We start from the raw sequence: 21,399 nt of genomic DNA, 5'->3' as shown, positions 1-21,399 counted from the left end.
CTATAGAATATGTTTTCTTTCTTCTGAATTGTTTCTGAGCTCTTTTTTCTTAAAGATTTCCGAACACTTTAATAGGCAATGTATTGAATGAAATAATGCATGTAAAGTAGTTGGCACATAGCATATGTGTCATATTTAGCATGTAAAGGATAAATATAGCATGTAACTAGTGCATGGTTAGAACTAAAACTGGTGACTGTCATCATTATCATCATCATCTTCCTCTTTTAATCTCAATCACCTAATTTCATCATGAATAGGCTTACGGTAGCATGGTTAGAAAAAATGCATGATATATACAGCAAGTTTCTAAGATACAGACTTGGGGGTATGTGTGTGTGTATGTGTAAGAGTATAGAGAAGTCAAGAAGGGTCTAAAAGGACACATTTTAGATCTGTTATGGTTACTCCAGAAAGATTTGTGATTTAGAGGGAGCCAGGCAACAAAGCAGTATGTTTTTGCTGAAAATGTGTACAGTTTGAATTTTCATGAATATGTATTCCTTTCATCATTTTTGAAAAAAGAATTCACAAGTTGAACAAGTATAGCACATACATGGTGCCGGTCAAACAGTGTCACCGAAAGCATAGTATATGCAAGGCACTTATTACAAGAGAGTTAGATACATGAATCATTGTAGACAAAAATCACTGCTAAGTGATTGTTAAATTGTTTTCCTGGTTAAAAGTGATTTAAATTGTTGATAGAAGATCAAACAGAACCAAGACACTAAATATGTATTTGTTGCTACAAAACAAACCACTCAAAAGAATGGCCTCAAAAATTAACATATATTTTGTCATCGATGTGCAGTTTGATAGGGCCATTTTTCTGAGCTTTGATATCAGTGAAGTAACTAGAAAACTGAAGGGGGTAATCATCTGCAACCAACACTCATATGTCTCACAGTTGATGCTGGCTGTTGGCTGGGACCACCTGGTTGGCAGATGGGCTGTGGCTGGAACACCTGGTGGTGGCCCTTCCATGTGGCTGCTTGTCTTCCTCACAATATGGTAGCTGGGTTTCAAGGGTGAATGTTCCAAAAGAGAGCCAGATAGAAGCTCTACAACTTTCAGGACCTAATCTTAGAAGTCATCAAGCATTACTTACTTCCTCCACATTCTGATAGTCAGCAGAGTCACAAAGCATCATCCAGTTACAAAGAGGAAATATAGACTCTACTTCTTGATGAACAAGTAACAAGTTCTCCAAGAACATGTAGAATCAGAAATATTAATGTGGCCATTTTTGGGAAATATAAGCTGCCACAATAAGTCCTTTTCTTTCTGATGTTATCCATGCCCCAGATCTGTAGTGAAAATTTAGAAAATTAGCCAAATTTTCTCAGTTGCCATAGCAGAATATGAGAATTACAACTTCACCTTCATTTCTACAATCACATGCATGAATTGTGAGAGTTGTAATTTCTTCTGTGGGAAAGCAAAGAATTTTTTAAAAAAATCTAAATGTATTTTTAACCCATATATAAAACATAAATGTACATATTTATGAGATGATGTGATATTTTGATTCATTTATACATGATGTAATGTTTAAGTCAGGTTGAACATATCTATCTTCTCTACCATTTATCATTTCTTTATGATAAAAACATTCAAACTTCATCTAGTTTTGAAATATATAGTGCACTCTCATTATTCATTGTCATCCTGTGGTGCAGCAGCATACCAAAACTTCTCACTCCTATCTTTCTATAACTTAGTGCTCATTGATCAACCTCTTCCCATCCCTCCCTCTCCAAACCCAAGAATTTTAATATCATAGCATTATCTTTCCCGGGCCTAGCACAGCCATGATTTTAAAATTATCCTATACCATCAAATATATCTTAACCCAAAAGGCAAATTGACACATTCCAGGGATGGGGAAGTCTGCTGATGCCTAGTCTGACTCAGAAGCCGGTGGGTTTGCACTGTTTTTGTTTCTCAGCTTGCTTTTCAAACACAGAAAGAGATAAAACACAGAAGTGAAATTCATGGTTCATGAAAATGAATGCTTTGTGATGGAATTTCAGATAGTCCTCTTAAATGTACATTAGTGTCCTTATCTATCAGCCTCTCTTTTATACAAGGTGATGTTAAGCATAAGGTATTGTTGAGAGTCAGATGCACTTCTATTTATTTATTGGGTTTGAATCAAGTCATTCATTTGTATCCCTGCTGCCCTAGCTTCCAACAGGGTATGTGGTCATAGACCATTGTTAACAGGAGACTAATCACCAAGTATTTATTGATTACCCATAAAGCTGTGCTTAAAGGATTGTCAGAAAACATCCAATTAATGGAGTCTACTAGATTCAAATCTCCTTTTATTTTATGGTGTGAATTCTTATTCCCAAATAAGCCATAAATTATACATACTGGGATTCTAGTTTTATAAAACATTATCATAATTTCTGATTTCTCTGAACATAAGCAAATTCTCGTTTGAGAAGTTAAGGTTGTTATGTACCAGAAGCCTTAAAAAAAATAAGCTCTTTTCGCACAATGACCATGTAAGATAAATAATTTTACTATGTAAAATAAATAAAAACGGGAGGATTGAAGTTACAGGCCAACCTGGGCAACTTAGTGTGATTCTGTTTCAAAATAAATATAAGAAGAGGTGGAGATATAACTTAGTGGTTAAGTGCTTCCCTAGCAAACATGAAGCCCCTGGGTTTCAATTCCTAGTACTACACAACAAAATCAAAGGACAATTTAACAGAAAACCAAAAAACAGTTTCACAATGTTCTTGAAGATGTGAAAAACAGATTTTGTTCATGGTTATATAAATCAGTTAAATTGAATTTTAATAGTTTTCTTCCCAAGTGTTCTTTGGTGTAAAGACAAATATCAGACAATATTTTAATCTTCAGAAATTTGTTAGAATTGAAACTTTGAGTAGTTTTCTTTCCCCATAACTAAAGTGTCAAAATAGCAAAAGGAGTAAATGGACAAGCCTGTATCCTCCCTGAAAGCTTGAGAGCAGAAATGGAATCCAAATAGAGTGCCTGCATGTGAATATGTACCAAGAAGAGACCTTTCCCAGGGTTTTCCACTCCAGCACTTAATTGTAAAAATCCATCTGTTAATATAGTCGACCTGGCTGTTCTTCAGTTCACCTAGGGAAGCCTTTATAAAATACAGTCTTGAGCCCCATACCATAAAGATGCTCACTCACAGGCCAAGTGTGAAGCCAGGAAATTCTAAAGTTCCCCTTTTGATTCTGAGTATCAGCCTAGTGTGGAAACAACTGAACTAGAACATTTGCTAACCCTTAAAATGATTTTTTTTTTTTTTTTTTTGGCATAAGACATTCTGCCTTGATAGAAGTTTCTATAGTTAGGACAAAGTGATATTATATTTGGATTTCTATCCTTGTTATATTTTACAATAGGAATGCAGATTTCCACTAAACTTTTATTTGTTGACTCACTTTACAGTTAAAGGTACAGGCTCATTTTTTAAAATGAGGGAAGAAATTCCAGTCTATAAACTTCATCATTATTTCACTCTTAAGTTTTTGTTTTGGCTGAATATATTTCCTATGTACATATGTTATGTGTAATAATAACGATAATAATTATTGTGATGATTTGGTTCATGATTTTTCTTTAATAAACCCAGGCCTCTTACACTAGACACAAAACAAATTAACAGCTGCCCACAATTTGTATAGTTAGATATGCATCACAAAAGTGGAAATTGTTGTATAAAACTCCAAAAAAAATAAATAAGATGTCCCCAGGTAAAAGATATCTTCATGTAGAGGAAACTGAAGAAACAAAGTTACAGATGCTTGAAGTTGCATGGCACATCCAAGGATCAGAAGTAACTCAGTGTAGCCAAGATATAATACATCTGGCAAATATTCATGGATTGAAAGAGTCAACCTTCAGCAATGGGGATACAAAATTCTCTCTTGGTTCTATACCTAATTCTCTGGAGTGGCTTTTTGAGGAAATGTGTTAAGATGGTTTCTGAGGCTAAATCTAACTCTGGGGTTGTTTAAAGCTCAGGTGACAGCACATAAGGGGGCAACAGGTTATCAGTGCACATGTTTTCTCTCTCTAGTACACACAATGTAAATTTTTATGTGTTCTTGAATATATATATGTATTCAACATCTTTGTCTGGCTTTTGATGCTCATTGTGCTATCTCAGATTATATGCTGAGATCCTTGAAGGATTCATGCAATGTTGATCTTTGACAAGGGTGTTTTGCCATCATTTTAATCCTCTTTGGGAGCACTGTGCTAGAAATTAGTGAAGCGGTGAAAAACATGAAATACAACCCAAGGTTCACTTCTGAGTTTCAGAATCAGCGATCAGGTCAAGGGGTGTCTGACTGATGGACTGTCAATCTGATTTTCTGCACTCATAAATTTCCATTTGAAAGCTGATGGGGGGCACGGGCATATTTTTCTCCATAAGAAATACATCTAAAGTGAAACTTAGATCTTATTCAATTTTTACTAAGGAAGCACAACTAATTATCGAAGCACTCACATTTTGTATACATATATTGGTTCATGTGGTAATTTTTCAACTTACTAGTTTTAGAAAGTCAAATACTTTAAGTGCTTCAAGGAAATTTTTAAAATATATTTTTACTTTAAAAATATAATTGATGTGAAGTCTTCTTTTGTTTTTGCCATCATATTTTAGTTGTTTCTAGAAATATCTTTGGGGCATAATACTAGTTCATAAATACCAGTTGGAAGATTTTATTTATCTTCCAAGATTTTAGGTATAATCAGATGTTGTTTTTCAATATAAGTCTTTCCTGGGGCCACATTGTTATTTCCAAACACATCATGTAGGGTTCCTGTCTCATCCATCTCCCACCTCCACCTGCACCTGCAAAGCCTACCCCTAGCACCAAAAGGCTGCTATTAAATCTGTGTTGCTTCTTGGTCATTACAGAATTGAGGACGAGTGGGAAGTGAATGTTTGGAGGATGGATAGCTCTCACTGACTTTGCAGAATAGAAGGAATGAGAACATTGTCTGGTTAAATAAGACAGAAAAAGAAATCCTTTGAAATTTTCCAAAACCATTATCTCCTTCTTCCTCTTCTGTTTGAATGTGGCTCTGACACGAATGTATATTCTGACAATTGGGAATTTGAAAAGACTTTTCCGCAATGGCTAAGGCAGCATGAAAAACCCTATCAGGTGCCTTAAAAATCACTTCATCTCCAAGATTTCAAAATTATTTTAGTTAGCGGATGAAGTCAATTAGTTATCAGTGCTGGAGGGAACAATCTTTCTTTTACCTAGAGATTAGACTAAAAACATTTAGAATTTTAGAATATTAAATTTTAGGAAAATTTTAAATCTTGTCCAGTCAAGTCAAAGTCTTGGATCTGGGACCTTGTTCTCTAAGGGACATTGTCCTCCTTCTAGCTTGTGTTCTGCTTAGTAATTCCTCAGCCTGATGATTCTGAGAAGTTCCTAGACACTTTCAGTCCATTCCTTTTGGCTTTAATATAGCAGCATTTAACCAACTGTGATTTTATATCGCCATAGATGATATGTGCTTAGCAAATTATGGGAGATATTTGGGGACAAGGGGGACTGCAGTTCAAGCCTCAGTTCTGCTTCCTCTTAGCTTTGTGACTGGTCACATTATTTAACATCTCTGAGCCTATTTACTTATTCAAATCATTCAAAAAGTGATCAGAGTAAATGAGATCTGTGCATGTAGTACATGCTAGCAAGAGCCAGGACGCTGAGCAGTCATGGCTGAGCAAAACGGACCCAGTTTCTGCTCTCAAAGAGCTCGGCTCACGAGAATATATGAGAATGAGTTGCCAATTACAAAACGAAGATGGTTCTGTGATAGCGATAACCTCACCTTGGAGATGGGGCATATTGTGCAGCCCTCTCAGAGTAACCACATTCATGCTGAGATATGAAGAACGATTAGGAGTAGTCAGGCAGGTAGGAGACATTTGGGGTGCCTCTACTTACTCTGCTGTAAAATGGGGGCATATCTACCTTGTTGGATTATAATAAGAAACAGAGATAATGAGAGTGACACACTAGGGCTGCAAAAATCTTCCAACTGTTATTAAGTCCAAATGACCGTTCAGGGTAGGGCTAGTAAGCATGAATGGAGTAAATACCACTCTAGGCAATGGAGTTCAGGAATGAGTTGGATACTATTCCCATCCTCCTGGATATTAGAGGCCAGAAGTCTAGCTCTACCTCTCTGTGCACTGCCATTTTTATATCTGCTTGTTTATGAGTCTGAATCTCAAGACCACTGGCTTAGTGAGGCCCGGAACAGTTCCCTCTTGTTCACCGGTGTATCCTAGATTCTCAGCAGTTCCTAGGGCCTGTGAATCTTTACTAGTTGTCTTTTCTCCTGCAACAGCAGATGCAGGTGGTATTGCCCATATCTTCTTTAACTTTTCAGTTTACATAAGCCAACTTTCAATGGCCAGTACCTATAATTTGCCTCAGTTTTCTCTGGTTTCTGAAGCCCACTCAGCTCACAGAAGAGGGAAGGAGGCTGAATTAAGCCCGACCCCCAGCTATCCTCAATAGTGCCAGGTAGCAAGTGGGTGGTACCCAGGATCCCTGGCCCCTTGGTGGAACACCTCCGGGGTGTGGCTCCGAGTCTTCCCAGTGGTCATCCATAGTGAAAACTTACCATCCATGGACTGTTTTCTCTCTCATCTTACTTCCCTCGTTTCCTTTTCTCCCATTTTCTGGGATGTCCCTTCTTCCAAAAAAACTACTTACACTTGAATTCTTATCTCAGGATCTGCTCAAACTAAAACATCGCCTCTGCATTTAAACCCCTGTCCTGTATTTAGGGAATGTTGCTTCCTATGACAAGCCCATCTCCCATGATGGGGACTGAAGCTGTTGGTTACATTTGCATCCCCAGCTTTCCTTGAAGCCAAGGTTGGACATTTCACTTGTACTCAACAGCTGTATCCATGCCAGTCTCTAAGTTGGAAGCTAATATCATAAAGAGGTAGGAAATGCCCAGAATTGATTCTGTTGACAGATGGTGGCAGAGACAACAATTCTAATGGTAGCTTCCAGCATCTAGAATCAGAAGCACCTGTGTGCAACCCTAGATATAAAGCATGGTGGTGACAGTGACTTCATGGAAAAGTTCTGCTTTGAGATTTTTTGAGCACTGCTCTCCTTTCTCTGAACTTGGTTCTGCGGTCCTCTCAGAGATTCTTGAAGTTCTCTGATATCTTTTGTAATAAATTCCTTTCCTGCCAATATGTCAGGATTCGTTTCTCTAGCTTGTAGCTGAAAATGTTGTGTTCATCAGAATCCAGCCAGTAAAATATCCCTCTAGGGCTTTCAAACAGATGGGTGTGTCATACCCATAGTTGGTTAAAAGGGTAATGGGAAATCTGAGAAGCCAGACAAAGAGCAATAGGGGACCAGAGGTTAGTAACAACTACAAGATGATATCCCCCAGGGCTGGTAAGACAGTGAAGAAAGTGTGTCTTTGGAGCCCACTGTCTGACCTCCTGTAGAACCATAGCAGGGGCTGCCTGGACAGGGTTGTAAAGTAACCAGAAGCTAACAGGTCATTAGGGAGCAAGGGGAAGAGCCAGAAATAGACCCAAAAGCCAACAGGCATTTGGCATGCACACATAATAGGAGCTCAAATCCTTTTTGGCTGAATGAATGAATGAGGAGAATCAGGAATAGGGCTGGGACTAGCACCTTATGTTATGTCAGCTCTTAAGGGATTGGAGAATGAGAAGTTTCCCCCTAAGGAGAAGCAATCAGGGAGGAGACAGGAGTAGTGTCCTGGAAGCCACAGCTTGAAAGCAATCAAATCTGCCAGACTCCTAACTGGATTTCCACCCACTAGACCTCTGAATTATTCATTGAGTCTAGACAGGAGACAGAACACTTATCCATGAGCTTTGGGTAGCATAGCTTCTAATCCAGGCTATTCCCTCGGTAACTCGGGTTATTAAGTAAGGATAACGGTGCTTGCCAATTTTAGTTGGGCAAGGTGAGAAGCAATGAATAAAGAAGATTTTTAAATACTTGGCAAAATAGAGAAATGTGTTGCAGCAGGGATCTTAATTGATAAACTAGAGATAAGCACATTCACTCTCACGGTTTGAATTATGAACTCTCCTATATGGCTTACCAGGATAAAGGGGATGCATTGTCTTTGTTAGCACCAGCTCTGCCTCACTGTGTAAGAGAAAACAAAGGTCCGTGTTTGGGGTTTATCAGAAGGAGCATGGTATGAAAGGAGGGGAATAGATTTTTCTTTTCTTTCCTCATTTACTTCTACTTTTTTATTATCTTTTTTTAACTTGACAAATAAAATTGTACACATTTATGGCATATAATATATTTGAAATAGCTATATATTGTGGAAAATCTCAATCAAGATAATTATATCAAGAAAACCAAATACTATTTGTGATGGGAACACACCTGCACTCTCTTATTCATTTTCAAGTATACATAGCATGGTGATGAGCCATAGTCACCATGTTGTGCAGTGGATCTCTTGAACTTATTCCTTCTGCCTAACTGAAATGTGTGTTCTGGAAAACACCTCCCCAAACCTCTTCCCCCTCCTACTACCCACCCCTCCACTCTCTGCTTCTGCAAGTTTGATTTTGGGGATTCCATTTATAAGTGAGATCACGTGATATTTGTCTTTCTGTGCTGGGCTTACTCACTTTGCGCAACGTCATCCACGTTGTGGCAAATGACAGAATTTCCTTCTCTTTTTTTGAGACTGCAGAACATTCTGCTGTGTGTATGTGTCACACTTTCTTTATGCACCCGTCCATCGATGGACACTTAGTTTGATTTCATCTCTTGGCTATTGTGACAGTGTTGCAATGAACCCAGGAGTGCAGATGTCAAAATCAACATAGATCTAAGATTTAGAAAGATTCCGCGTTCATCTCAGCCCTACTACTCATTAGCCTGGTGATTCAGACATATTGTAAACTGATTTTCAAGTTATTCATGTTTAAAATGGGTATCATCATAATTCCTTGCTTAGGATTATGAAAAATTTTTGTGATTGTGTGATCAAAGCTATTAACACAATGCTCAGCACAGGACAGCATTTGGCAAAATAGATAATAAATATCTGTTTCCTTTCTCCGTCTCCCCTTCTTTTTACCATTACTCTAACCTAGGGGAAGAAAATGAGAAAATAAACCGAAATATTTTTCTAGAAGAACTGGCTAACATGAATTGGTTTTGTAGAGAAATGCTCAAAGGAATGAAGACCCCCAAACTCAGTGCTCCTGGCTCAGTGTTGAAAGCATCAAAACTCACAGGAATTTTTACACCTAAGGAAATTTACTCATACTTTCACATGAAAAAAATCATCTACATTTATTTTGCTTCTTACACAATCTTCACTTCCCATAGCCATAATCGTCCATTGGCTTATTTTTGCAGGATTTTATTCTCTAGTAATTTCTTGGTGTTCCTGTGACCCAAGCAAGGTGCCCCTGGGACTGTTTCTTACTGCTTCTTCTGGACACAGCTGGAAATCTGATCATCTCCAGGCCCAGCACCAAGGGCCTGGGCCTCTGCTAAGTGTTGGCAGTAACAAGAGTGTTGCCATGTTACAATAAACAACACAAGACCCCTAGGTCTCCCTCTGGGTTTCTGGAGCAGCTGTCTCCAGCTTTGTTGTTGAAATTTCAGCTCTTTCATTGAAATCCAACACATCTGTCTCCCTGGCAGGAAAGTGTCTAATGATGGGACTTCCTCCAAGCGGGCTGGTCTTGTGGCTTAAGTCAGTGTGAGCCCTGAGTACCTCCAAGGGGCCTGCCTGGGGATGAGCACACGCCCTGGTGATGAATCACTGATGAAGAAAAGTGCCTTTGACACTGAATGTTCACAATCATCAGGATGCTCACAGCTGGGCTTGACTTTGAAAGGGCATGGAGGTGGGGGGTGAGTGCCCAGGCACAATTAGGCTCCTTTCAGCTTTATCCCCATGTGGATAACCTGTGCATCTTCTCTCTCATCCTTTCAATTGTTCTTTAGCAAAATCGATTTCATTTCACAGAACAGAGGTATTTATGCCTTTATTTATATGTCAATTGCCTGCTTTTAAATATGTTTTGTATCATGAATTGACTTCCTACTTCGAAAATATAATTTCAGACAAGAATTTATTCTTTTTTCTTTTTAAGAGTGATTGTATTATTAAGGCAAACTTAACTCATATTTTAGGTGATAGAAGTAAAAAAAAGAAGAAAAAAGAAAAGAAAAAATGTTTCCCTTCCTCATAATTAGGCTTTGCCTGTGGGTCTGTTTTCCACACAGGAAGGGAAACGTCCAGGGAAATGGGGAGCTGTGTTATGGGCCTATGTAATGGAATGCTTGAAGAGGGTAGTTCTTTCCTTCCTGGGATTGTTTCCTAGCCATGTGAACCCCATGGTGGACAGACAGTTCCACCAACCCTGACCTTGAGGCCTCTCTTAGAACTTGTTGCTCTTGAATTACTGCAGCAACCCCTGGTCCTCCTATATCCCTACTTTTTTTCTTCTTATTTTATTTATTATTTATTTTTTTTGATAGCCAAATGGCCTTAATTAACCAAGTCCTGTTCTTTCAGCACTACTTCAAACATATTTAGCCATTCTTTTAACATGTAATTCCATATTCTAAATAGAATGCTACCTCTACTCACTTCCTCTTATGCTAGATAAAGATTTGTCTCTTATATTCTTGGACACTTCCTGCTTTCTTCCAGCTCAATTCCATTTTAATTTTCAGTATTTGCATTATTCTGACAATGGAAATATTTACTACTGAGCCAAGGAACATGCCGCTATTACAACTCTTTTCTTATTCAATTATTATTTTTCCTAGAACAGATAATTTGCTCATTTAAAAAAGTTACTCAGTTTTCTCCATATATGTTACATCTCTCAGCTCTTGCCACTGCCCACATTATTCAGCACATTAAATGTAGCACTGTATTTAATGTTTGTAGTAACTCCCTGAGGTTAACTCTATGATGCATAGTTTATAGATGGGAAGCATGAGTACAGAGCAGTGTACTGGCTCATGTAAGATCTTAATAGCAGGACTGGAACTGGGCTGTGTTGCACCCAAGCTTCTGCATTCATGCTGCCAGGCATAAGCAAGATGGCCTCTTGGTATATAACTGTCTACACAAGTGAATGTACTATATAATTTAATCAGTTGGGGTTTATTTGTTTGTTTTTGATACCGGGGACTGAATGCAGGGGAGCTTAATCACTGAGCCACATCCCAACTCATTTTGAGACAAGTTCTTACTAAGTTGCTTAGAGCCCCTCTAAGTTGCTGAGGCTGGCCTTGAACTTGTGATCCTTCTGACTCAGCCTCTTTAGAGGTTGGGATTATGGGTCCATCACTGCACCCCATTTTTTGTTTTGTTTTTTGTTTATATATATATATATGTTTATATATATATATGTTTATATCTATATCTATATCTCTCTCTATATATATATCTATATCTCTCTTTTAAATAACATTTCTTCTTTCTTGGTTTATCTTCATTGCTCACTTCAGATTAGGTCCATCTTGTAGAAAACTTCTTGAGAAACAGTGCATGGGTGGCAATGTGTTTTTAGATCTTAAATGTCAGAAAATGTTTGTATTCTCCATCGATAGCATGAGTGCATTATTCACTGCCATTCTTATGACTTGATCATTTATATGTGAATTTACTCAGCTTTCTCTATACGTTTCCTTAGCTCTTGCAATAGCCCATACTATTCAAGGCACTGTTTTCAGCACATTAAATGGTGCTGAAATTTAATGTTTACTTTTTTGAAAACTTTTCTTTCTCCTTGATGGACTGCAAGTTTACAGAAATGATGGGTCTTTTCTCCTTTATTATGTTGGGTTCTCAATAGGGCTTTTCAATCTAGAGACATATGCTTCAGAAAAATGTTTCTGTAATTTTGCTCTTTTCATTTTTCTCTTTCGGGTGTTGAAACTCCTACATTGACTCTCTAGTCTCATCTCTTTCTTAAAAATAAAAAGGTTATGAGATATTTTATTGGCTGTATTTCCTAAATTTTACACACACACACACACACACACACACACACACACAATTTCAGCTATCACATTTAAATTTCTAAGAACCCTCTCTTTTTCTAATAAGAATCTCTGTTTATTCCTTTTTCTTAATAGCATCCTAACTTTGTTTTAAGGATAGGTGGTTTATTTTATGTTTCTGAGGTCATTAAGTAATTTCGATTACAGCTTTCTTTTTTCTGGTGTGGTATTTTCTTCTGTTTCTTTCCTTTCTTATGCTTTGATGTTTGTATCTTTTATGTGAGAGTCTTTCCTTACATGCCACATTGTCATGGGCTATCTGTTCGTATTCTAACAGGTTTTAAAATGTTGAAAGAAGCTGGACATGGTGGCATGTGACTGTAATCCCAGAACTCAGGAGGCTGAGGCAGGAGAATCATAAATTCAAGACCAGCCTCAGCAATTTAGTGAGGCCCTAAGTGACTTAGCAAGACCCTGTCTCAAAATAAAAATAAAAATAAAAAGGGCTTGGGATGTGGCTCAGTGGTAAGATGCTCCTGGGTTCAATCTCCCTGGTACAAAAAAAAAAAAAAAAAAAAATTGGTGATAGAAGTTCTATTCTCTTTGCTTATCCACTCTAAGGTACACTGCAGGATATTGGGGTGAGGAATTGGCTTTTTAATTCAGAAATTCCTAAATGTTAGTAACTATAGGTCTTTTCTCTAGGAACATGAGGTACTTTTTTGCATAAAGTTGCATAAAAGATTTGATAAGATTGAGACATATTATATTATAGCAATACAAAACACTTAAAATTTGATGTTAGATACTTTAATTCCTAGAGCTCTGCTATCTCTGTAATAGGATTCTATCTCCCAGTCATTTTAGTTGGTTTGTCTTCTGCCTCCTTTTCTCTCCCCACTACTGAACGGTTATTCACTTTCAGTGTGGAGTTTCTAGGTTCATGTTGACTCATCTCCACAAAGCTCTTTCTCTACCCTAATCAGGCTACACTCATTCTTGTCCTAAATGAAGACAGTTCTATCATACAGAACCATTTCTCAGTGTGTCATATACCCAAACATCAGTTGTTGAGGTTGTGACTAATACATGACGGCTATTGTTAAACCTAACTGCTGGACTGGTACCAACTTATGTATAATTCTTACTTCCTGATGATGTGCAGTTATTGCATGTAGATTCAGTCTACTTATTAAGATAATTTCACCTTGAAGTACATCAATCTGTCTGTCTTAGTGACTCTGCTAAAACCACATTTATTTACCTTCTTATTGCATATACTTGAGGTTCTCTGCATCTTAGGACAGTCACTCAAGAAAGTCCTGTCTTTCAATTTTATTTTCCAGACCCCTTGAATAAACTTATTATTAAGGACTCTTCCCCAAGTTGTTAAATGCTGTAGGAACACGGTGGTTGTGGATATTACTGGGTCCTAATAGGATTTCTTTTATTTGGAATCAAATGCTTGGTTTTCTGTTCTTATGAGACCTGTTAGCAGCATTTGACAGACTAGATGGTCTTCTGCTCCTAGGAGCTTCTGTGGCTGCCAGTCTCCTGAGGTTTCTTCTACCTCCTGTCATATTGGCCACTCTTTTCCATTCTCCTTTGCTAGGTTCATCTCCTCAACGTGACCTCTACTGTGAAAAAACCTCAGGCTCCTTTATTCATCTCCTCCTTTTCACACCTACCTGGTCTCTTTATCTGATTCCAACCAGTCCAGTTTTATGTGCTGATGACTCTCAGACTTTCCACTGTGTTATACTTCCAAAATTCCTAACTCTAGTTGCCAAATTGACATCTTTTTGTGGATGTTCAGTAGTAACTAACACTTTGTGTGACCATTAAGGAACTCTTGATTCCTTCCTATCATCACATACAGTAACCAGCACCTATATACTTCTTTCTTCCCACTTAAAAAAATGGCACCCACATCCAGCCACTTGTGCAAGCCAAGAATCCTCTCTTTCACTAATCCATAAACACTCTTGAACCTGCTTTTTATCATATCTTAAATGTGTCTACTTTGCATTTCTATGACTAGTAGCTTAACAAAGATATCATAAGATTTCTCCTGGATTATTGCAATGGCTTCTTACCTGGTATCTCTGCTTCTAGTCTTCTATGTAGCAACCAGAACAAACTTTTAGAAATGTAAGCCACATCATATCTTCATTTAATATTCTCAAAATTCTGTCATGCCCTTTCCCAAATCTCTATGGCTTGCAGGGCCCTCTGTGCTCTGGGTCTGCTAAACCTTCATTGGTTACTCAAACACCAAGCTCATTTCCTTCTTATGCCTTTGAATCAATTTTTCTTCTAGAAAAAGCTTCTCTCATATCTTCACTCGTGCCCTTATTCTTTCCTATATTCTTGTTTCTCCTGAAATGTCACCTCCTCAGAGAGTCTTTCCCTGAGCTCCTGCATAGAGTGTCTTCTCAGTCGTTTTCTTTCCTATCAGCCTAAGAGCACAAGGGGAGTGGGCTACTTGGCCTATTGCTTTAAATTTTTTCATGGTTATACAGGTCTCAAATAGATCACACAGCAACTTTTTAAGTTAGACTCTTGATTCCACCAATTTGATCAGTTTATCATTCATGAGGCCAGAGATGGTCAGTCATTGACATTTTCACACTATGGTCCAAAGCCTATGGTGTGTGTTTTCCTGTGTCAGTTGTCAGACATTGGTCATTTGCATCCTGGAGTGGTTATATGAGCTTTGTTTGTAGTCTTCGAGAACTAATATTTTGGTTGTTCTTTCCTGAGACCAATGAATAACCCACTTTTTTGCCAAATCACATATTTGATTGTGTTCATGTTACAAATCTGTTTTGTTTTAGTTGCACTAGTCCAGTTTACAAAATACTTATGGAATGGTGGAAAGAGTTTAGTTTTAGAAACATGTCTTTTCATGAACTTCTGTCATTCAGAAACTATCCGATCTTAAGCAAGACCTAACACTCTGAGCTTCAATTTTGTCAAGTATTCAGTTTTCCTGTAGGTAAAAAATAAAACACAAACAAACAAACAAAAAACTCTCTCTCTCCCTCTCTCTTTCGTAATACATATGAAAATCCTCTTCACAAGAGTGATAGATTATATTAGCTCATGAATATGAGAAAATTTTTGCAAAGTTTCAAATATATTATAGATAGAAGGGATTAAATTTAAGGTTTTGGTCACATTGACAATGCCTTAAGTATTCAGTCATCAGTTATTACTGTCATTTTTTTAAAAATTATCTTTTACAGACTGAATTTTGATTCATTGTACACAAATGGGATACATCATTTCATTTCTATGGTTGTACATGATGTAGATTCATACCATTCACGTAATCATACATGTATATAGGGTAATGATGCCTGTCTCATTCCACCATTTTTCATGTCCCCCCTCCTTCTCATTTCCTTCTACATAATCTAAAGTTCCTCCATTCTTCTCTCATTCCCCACTCCCTCCACCCCCATTATATATCATCATTCACCTAACAGGGAAAACATTCGACCTTTGGTTTTTTGGGATTGGTTTATTTCACTTAGCGTGCTATTCTCCAATTCCATTCATTTATTTGCAAATGCCATAATATTATTCTTCTTTATGGCTGAATAATATTCCATTAAAGTCTCTTTTATGTACCAAACTTACAGAATAACTGCCCTCTTATCTAATGTAACTTTGAATAATTATTTTAAATAAAAGAATTGTGTTCACTAAAACCAGTCTCAACTGTATGATATAAAAATTAAAAGTATCCCTTCAACTCAAACCCCACAAGTTCAACCCCCCAGATATAAGCAGGTAACATTAGCTCACTACTTCCCATTGTTAATACTAACAATAATTGACATTCACTTAGTAACTTCGCTATCAGTCATGTTTTGTTATAAGCACTTTATGTATTAACTAATAAACTTGTGGCTCAAATAATAGTGTTTATTTCATTCTTTATGTGAGCAAACTGAGGCACAGAGATGTGAAGCTATTTGCCCAATGTCCACAACTAGAAATGGATTTGAGTTTAGGCAGTGTGGTTCCACAGTCCATGCTCTTAGTCATGACAATAAAACATGTCTTAGCTAGCTTTCCATGTGAATATGCAGAACTCTGCCTAGCTTTAGCACCTACAGTACATTATATTTTATGTCTCTTAATGTATTTACCAGTTCCCTATTGATGAGAATTTTTTTTATCTCCCAGGTTTTTCATTATTAAAAATAAATGACAAAAAGTAAAAATTAAAAATGAAACTGCATTACAACCTGGTGTTTTGTGTATCTTTCTAAAAATGCATAGCTGTTGCATATGGACACCAAACTTTTTGAATGACACCACTGAATTGTCTTCTACCATGAATAGTGATTTTCCTTGAAGTCTAATTAACTACCAGAAGCAGGACCTGTGATTTCTTGCACATGGCAAAGACAGCATTTTGGAAACATTGCTCCTATTCCTATGAGGTACGTCTCTGCACTTGGGCATGGGATAAGCAGGCATTTGGTAACTTCCCTGCTTATGCTGCCTGGTACTCTGAGACTCAAAGTTTCTATGAGGTTGTTCAATCTGAGATTCATTCTGACAGATTTATTGACTCTTAAACATTTACCCAGCCAGAGCCTCTAGACCAAGTTTTCACTTTTTTGTCCTCTAAGCATAGGTAGAATAAGAGAACTGTGGTAAGAGAACTGTGGTGAGTGAAACTCCACAAACATCTTAAGAAATTAAATCCATCCCTTGTTTCCAGTTTAAGGTCTCTTTTCTATCACAGTTTTTCTTAGTTCATTGGTCCATTGATGAAAGTAAATTATCAAGGTTATTCGATCAACTACTTCCTCATTCAGTCATGAAGTACTTGTTTCGTAAGGGAAATATTGAATAAGACTTGGTGCCTGTGTCTGAGAAACTTCTAGTCTTCTCCAGCTTTTCTGGAAATGAAGGATAGAGAAAATGATTTCAGCTTAAATAGAAGAGAATTAAAGCAATAAGAAAGGTCACAATTATATTACCCTAATTTATAGCTGAGAACAATACAGCTTAGAGAAATGAAGTGACTTGTCATAAATTTATTCAGATCACAAAAGTCAGCCCAAATCTGGTTCCATTAACAGGGTAGTCTCTCTTATGCCAGTCAGATGCAGGCTTCCAGAGCCTTTTACAGGGCATGAGGCATTTTTCTATGTGCCTCAGGTATATAGAAATGCTGGATAAACTATCACAAAACTATTTTGCATAGGTATCCAGGAAAGATAGAGAAATAGGGATAGATGTGCGTGTGTATGTGTGGGTGGCTGTTAAGACCCCAGAAACCACTCCAGACACGGGAACCCACATAAGAGGGTTTATTAAGCAAACAAAATGTCTTCCTACAGGGTAAGAGAGAAAATGAGAGGGAAAGAGAGAGAGTGAAAAGCGAGGAAGAGAGAGAAAGAATGAAAAAAAAAAAAATGGCGGGGGAGCTATTCTTAAGCAGTCAAATTTCCTGGGTTAACAGGGGACCAATAACAGAGAAGGATACTTGCAAGCTGACTGATGAACCAATAGCTAGCTAGGATGTTCACAGACTGACAAGAAGTTGGGAGGCGGGGAAATGACTGCAGCATAAAGGGCAGGGGAGCAGCTTTATATTATAGTGGGGGAGAGACAAAGAGGTAGAGAAGAAAGGAGGAAGGAAGGTGGGTCTCCCTTAACAATAGTTTTTGTTGGCCAGTGAAATTTGGGGTACAAATTTTCTGCTTTCCTGAATTTTCCTACTTTCTCCTAGTCTACCAATTTTATACTTAGAGGAATAAAAGTAAACTTATTTTTTAAATATAAAATTGTACTTACTAAATAACATCTTTCTGTTTCATCTTATATACCTCTTCATTTATTGAGTATCCAAAGGAAATCCTAAAACCAAGTTTCTGGGCTCCAACCAAGCCATCCCAAGAGGTGGATTTACACAAAATATTCCTGTTGAATTTACAATTTCAATCAGTGAAAAAGTCCTTTCTCGAATCTTCTCTTGCATTCAGCAGAGAGCTGGGCAGGATTAGACCTTCCTTGTGTTCATTCAGTCTCGCGTCTTGACCTCTAAAGGGGACAGGGAACTGCTGTGAGATTCTGGCAGAGCTTTCAGACCTTCAGCATTAGCTTTTTGGCTTGAGCTCCCACACATATGCTTAGCCTTTCCGCTTTCAAGCAGCGTCTCTTTGCCGGCACTGGGCTGGGTGTCAGCAGGTGGTCTGCTGGCCCCAAAAGTTTTCTGCATGAATTACTGTGTATGGTTTCTGCACACTGAAACTTGGCATGTAGGCACGCACGCACACACCCGCATGCACACACACACATACACACATTCTCCTGTCCCCTCTGCTCTGTACTCTGTGTTCCATTAGAAGCCATCCAGATTCTTGGTGTGAATGTTGAGTCAAAGCCAGGCTTTTCTCAAAGGATCACCTACTTTCCATTACGAGTTACCACACTCCATTCCCCTTTTCAGATAAAGCTTCTGTTCTAGTAGTTTTCCCTTTTCTAGGCTTCCTTTATATGTTTCCAGCTTCCTTCTCCAGTCCTGACTCCAAATAGCCACATGAATGAGTCGATCTTGTCATTCCATGGCCCTAGAATATTCTGTAGCTTCCATCACATTCAAGATAGTGAATATATTCCCCAGATGGCAAGCAAGGTCCTTCATGATGGGACTCTAACTTTATCTGCCCAATCCTCATCTTCTCCACACATTTCCCATCCTCCTCTATTGCTCTACCACAGAGTTCAGGATGTGACCTGCTTTCTCACATGTCTCCTTCTGTCCACGTGCTGGACCTGCTGCGTTCTTCACTTTGTCCCCTAGCCAATGCTTTCTTTTCCTTCAAAAATCAATTTGAGTGTAACCTCCATATAGTGTGAAAATGTATCTAGTTATATAATTGTGATCTGTGCATATAGCTTTATCTTATACTCCAATAAAAGTTTTAATTAAAAAGTTTCCTTCCTGAAGCATATTTTTCTGTTCAGTGTCGCTGCCTGCGGCAACAGTTGCGGGATATTGTTACCGCCTGCAGCAACAATTGCGCGGGTATTTATTGGAGGTGGACTGGAAATGAACTACTTCTACTATTTTTCTTTTTAGTGGGCTGCTTTCTTGCTTGTTTACTCCCTAGTTTATAGAGAAAGAGAGGCTTTGAGAGGAGAGAGAGAGAAAGACTTTGCATAAGAGAGAGTCTTTGCTTAAGAGAGAATCTTTGCTTATTGGAGAGGCTACACTTTCAGAGATGCTACTTCTTTTTAGAGTTCTGCTGCTTCTTCTTAAAGGTGCATCCTACATCCTGTGTCCTAAAGGTGAGTGCTAGAAGTGTGTCGCTGGCTCTTTGCGGTACCAAATCCGCAGATTTTTGTCACCGCCTGCAGCAACATTTTGTGCGGGTCTTATGGGTGGTGGACTGGAAACTGAGCTACTTCTATCTCTGGGCTACTTCCTTGCTTGCTTGCTTGCTTATAGAGGATAGAGGAAATGAGGCTTATTTGCTTTGAGAGGAGAGAGAGAAAGAGGCTTTGCTTAAGAGAGAGAGACTACACTTTCAGAGATCTATATCTTCTTAGGCTTCTGCTGCTTCTTAAAGGTGCGTCCTGCATCCTGTGAACTAAGGGTGCGTCTATCTGAGGTGCTTCTTAGTGATGTGTCCCGTGTACTGCAATCTGCCTATCTGTGATCTAGAGGCATGTTCTCAATTCTCTGCTCTGTGATCTGCCTTTTGCTGCTGCCTCCTGCTTCTTTCTGCTAGCTGCTTCTATCTGCTTGCTGCTTTTTCTTCTTCCTTTCTGCTAGCTGCTGCTCTTCTTCTTCTTCCTGCTAGTGGCTTCTCTCCGCTTCTTTCTACTAGCTGCTGCTCCGCTGTCGCACTTTCTGGTAGCTGCTGCTCTTTGCTATCACCCGCCTTCTGCCTACGGCCTGCTTAATCACCTCCAGGAGGCGGAGAGTAGGGCCACGACTCTTACGCAAAGATTAAGCGAGAAGTTAGATGTCCGAGCAGGCACAATTAGGAGTGCTCGAGAACACATGCACATGCATTGTGTGAGTGGACGATAAATCACCTGAGTGTGCTTATGTCAATTAATCTCCTCGCTGCTGATGTGATCAGGTGCCATTCTGGCGCTGTCTGCATGGCACAGCCCCCAACAGAAGTGCGTGCTAAAGGCGTGTCTATGGTGCATCCCGTGTACTGTGATCTGTGATCGGCCATCTGCCTTCTGCGATCTATCAAAGGTGCTGCTTATCCGATGGTGCTTCCTATAGGTGTGTGTCTTATATACCTAAGGCAGCCAATCAGCTTAGGATTAAGTAGCATGGTTGGAGCATGCGCCACAGCACCAATTAAGAATGAGGAACATCTGTTGACCACTAGTGCAGAGGAGACATTAACTAATCAGGCAAAAGTAGATCACACCGTGTTAACACTAACTATGCGCCACCTCTTGGCTCAACGCCAGCCGCCATCTTAGGGTTACCCAAATATGTCTTCTGCAGTTCAGGACAGAAATGGAGAGTGTAGGTTTGACCCAAATGAATTTGCAATTTGGTGAATACTCTTTTCACACTCAGGATGGTGTCACAGGACAAAAAGAAAAAAAATCTCCTTGGACTGAGTTTAGCGTTTGCTTTAAGATATAAGATACTCAATTGTATCAGTAGGTGTTCTTTGAGTATCTGAGAAGCTTGATTTCCCAGCTTAAATTTTGGCAAGCTCAAATAATTTTGGCAGAAGTTAGAGTACAAATAAACAAATCAGAATTGGAATTTCACTCTCAGCTGTTTATCTTCATCCTTCAGCTTTTAAGACTTGTGTCACCAGTGGACATAAGCTTACGGGCCTGTGCACATCAATCAAATCTTCCACAGACCTTGTTGGTTCATACTTCACAACCACAGTTTAAAATCGATGTTCCTCTTTGGTATAAGGATTATGATTCATTATCTAAATGAACATCTTTAAAATGGTGGGTTTTTTCCTCCAAATATTTAGTGGTCTAGAAATATCAGACTCTGAGACGTTTTAAAAACAATACATTTTCTTCTCTTTAAGCCAAGTGGAAAAACCTGGGAACCCTGATCTTTGAATAGCATCAGCCATGTTGGCCACTGCCTTCTGCAGCCTGGAGCCTGGAGCCAGTCCAGCCATTGCTGCAAGCACTCACTGGATTTCTATCTCACATTCCCTAATAAAGGGCTTTCGGTGTCGGCACAGGTAGGAATTCTGCTGTCCCCCTTCTCATTTCACACTTCCTGCACTTTCTTTGCTAAGCATTCAACTTCCCATGAGTCCATGTGAAGGAATCTTAGGGGAGAGTGGACAAGGTATCTGTAGCTCCCTGT

The 21,399-nt window shown here is 38.7% G+C and overlaps 1 protein-coding gene across 5 annotated transcripts in view; it reads left to right on the top strand.

Annotated features, from left to right (window-relative positions):
• Positions 1–21,399, top strand: part of LOC306645373 (uncharacterized protein) — a 169,342-nt gene that overhangs the window by 61,550 nt on the left and 86,393 nt on the right. Inside the window, exon 3 of one of the 5 annotated variants that reach the window (XM_079113110.1) lies at positions 21,115–21,271. The exons of the other annotated variants lie outside the window; for them this stretch is intronic. Within the exon in view, the coding sequence (XP_078969236.1) occupies positions 21,156–21,271 (116 nt within the window). The 5' untranslated portion in view covers positions 21,115–21,155. The remainder of the gene's footprint in view (positions 1–21,114; positions 21,272–21,399) is intronic. 5 annotated transcript variants of the gene reach the window in all.

This window comes from Sciurus vulgaris, assembly GCF_902686455.1.
Source record: "Sciurus vulgaris genome assembly, chromosome: 15".
Lineage (NCBI taxonomy): Eukaryota > Metazoa > Chordata > Mammalia > Rodentia > Sciuridae > Sciurus > Sciurus vulgaris.
Note: the sequence above shows the minus strand (reverse complement) of the source record. Positions and strands in the feature narration are given on the sequence as shown.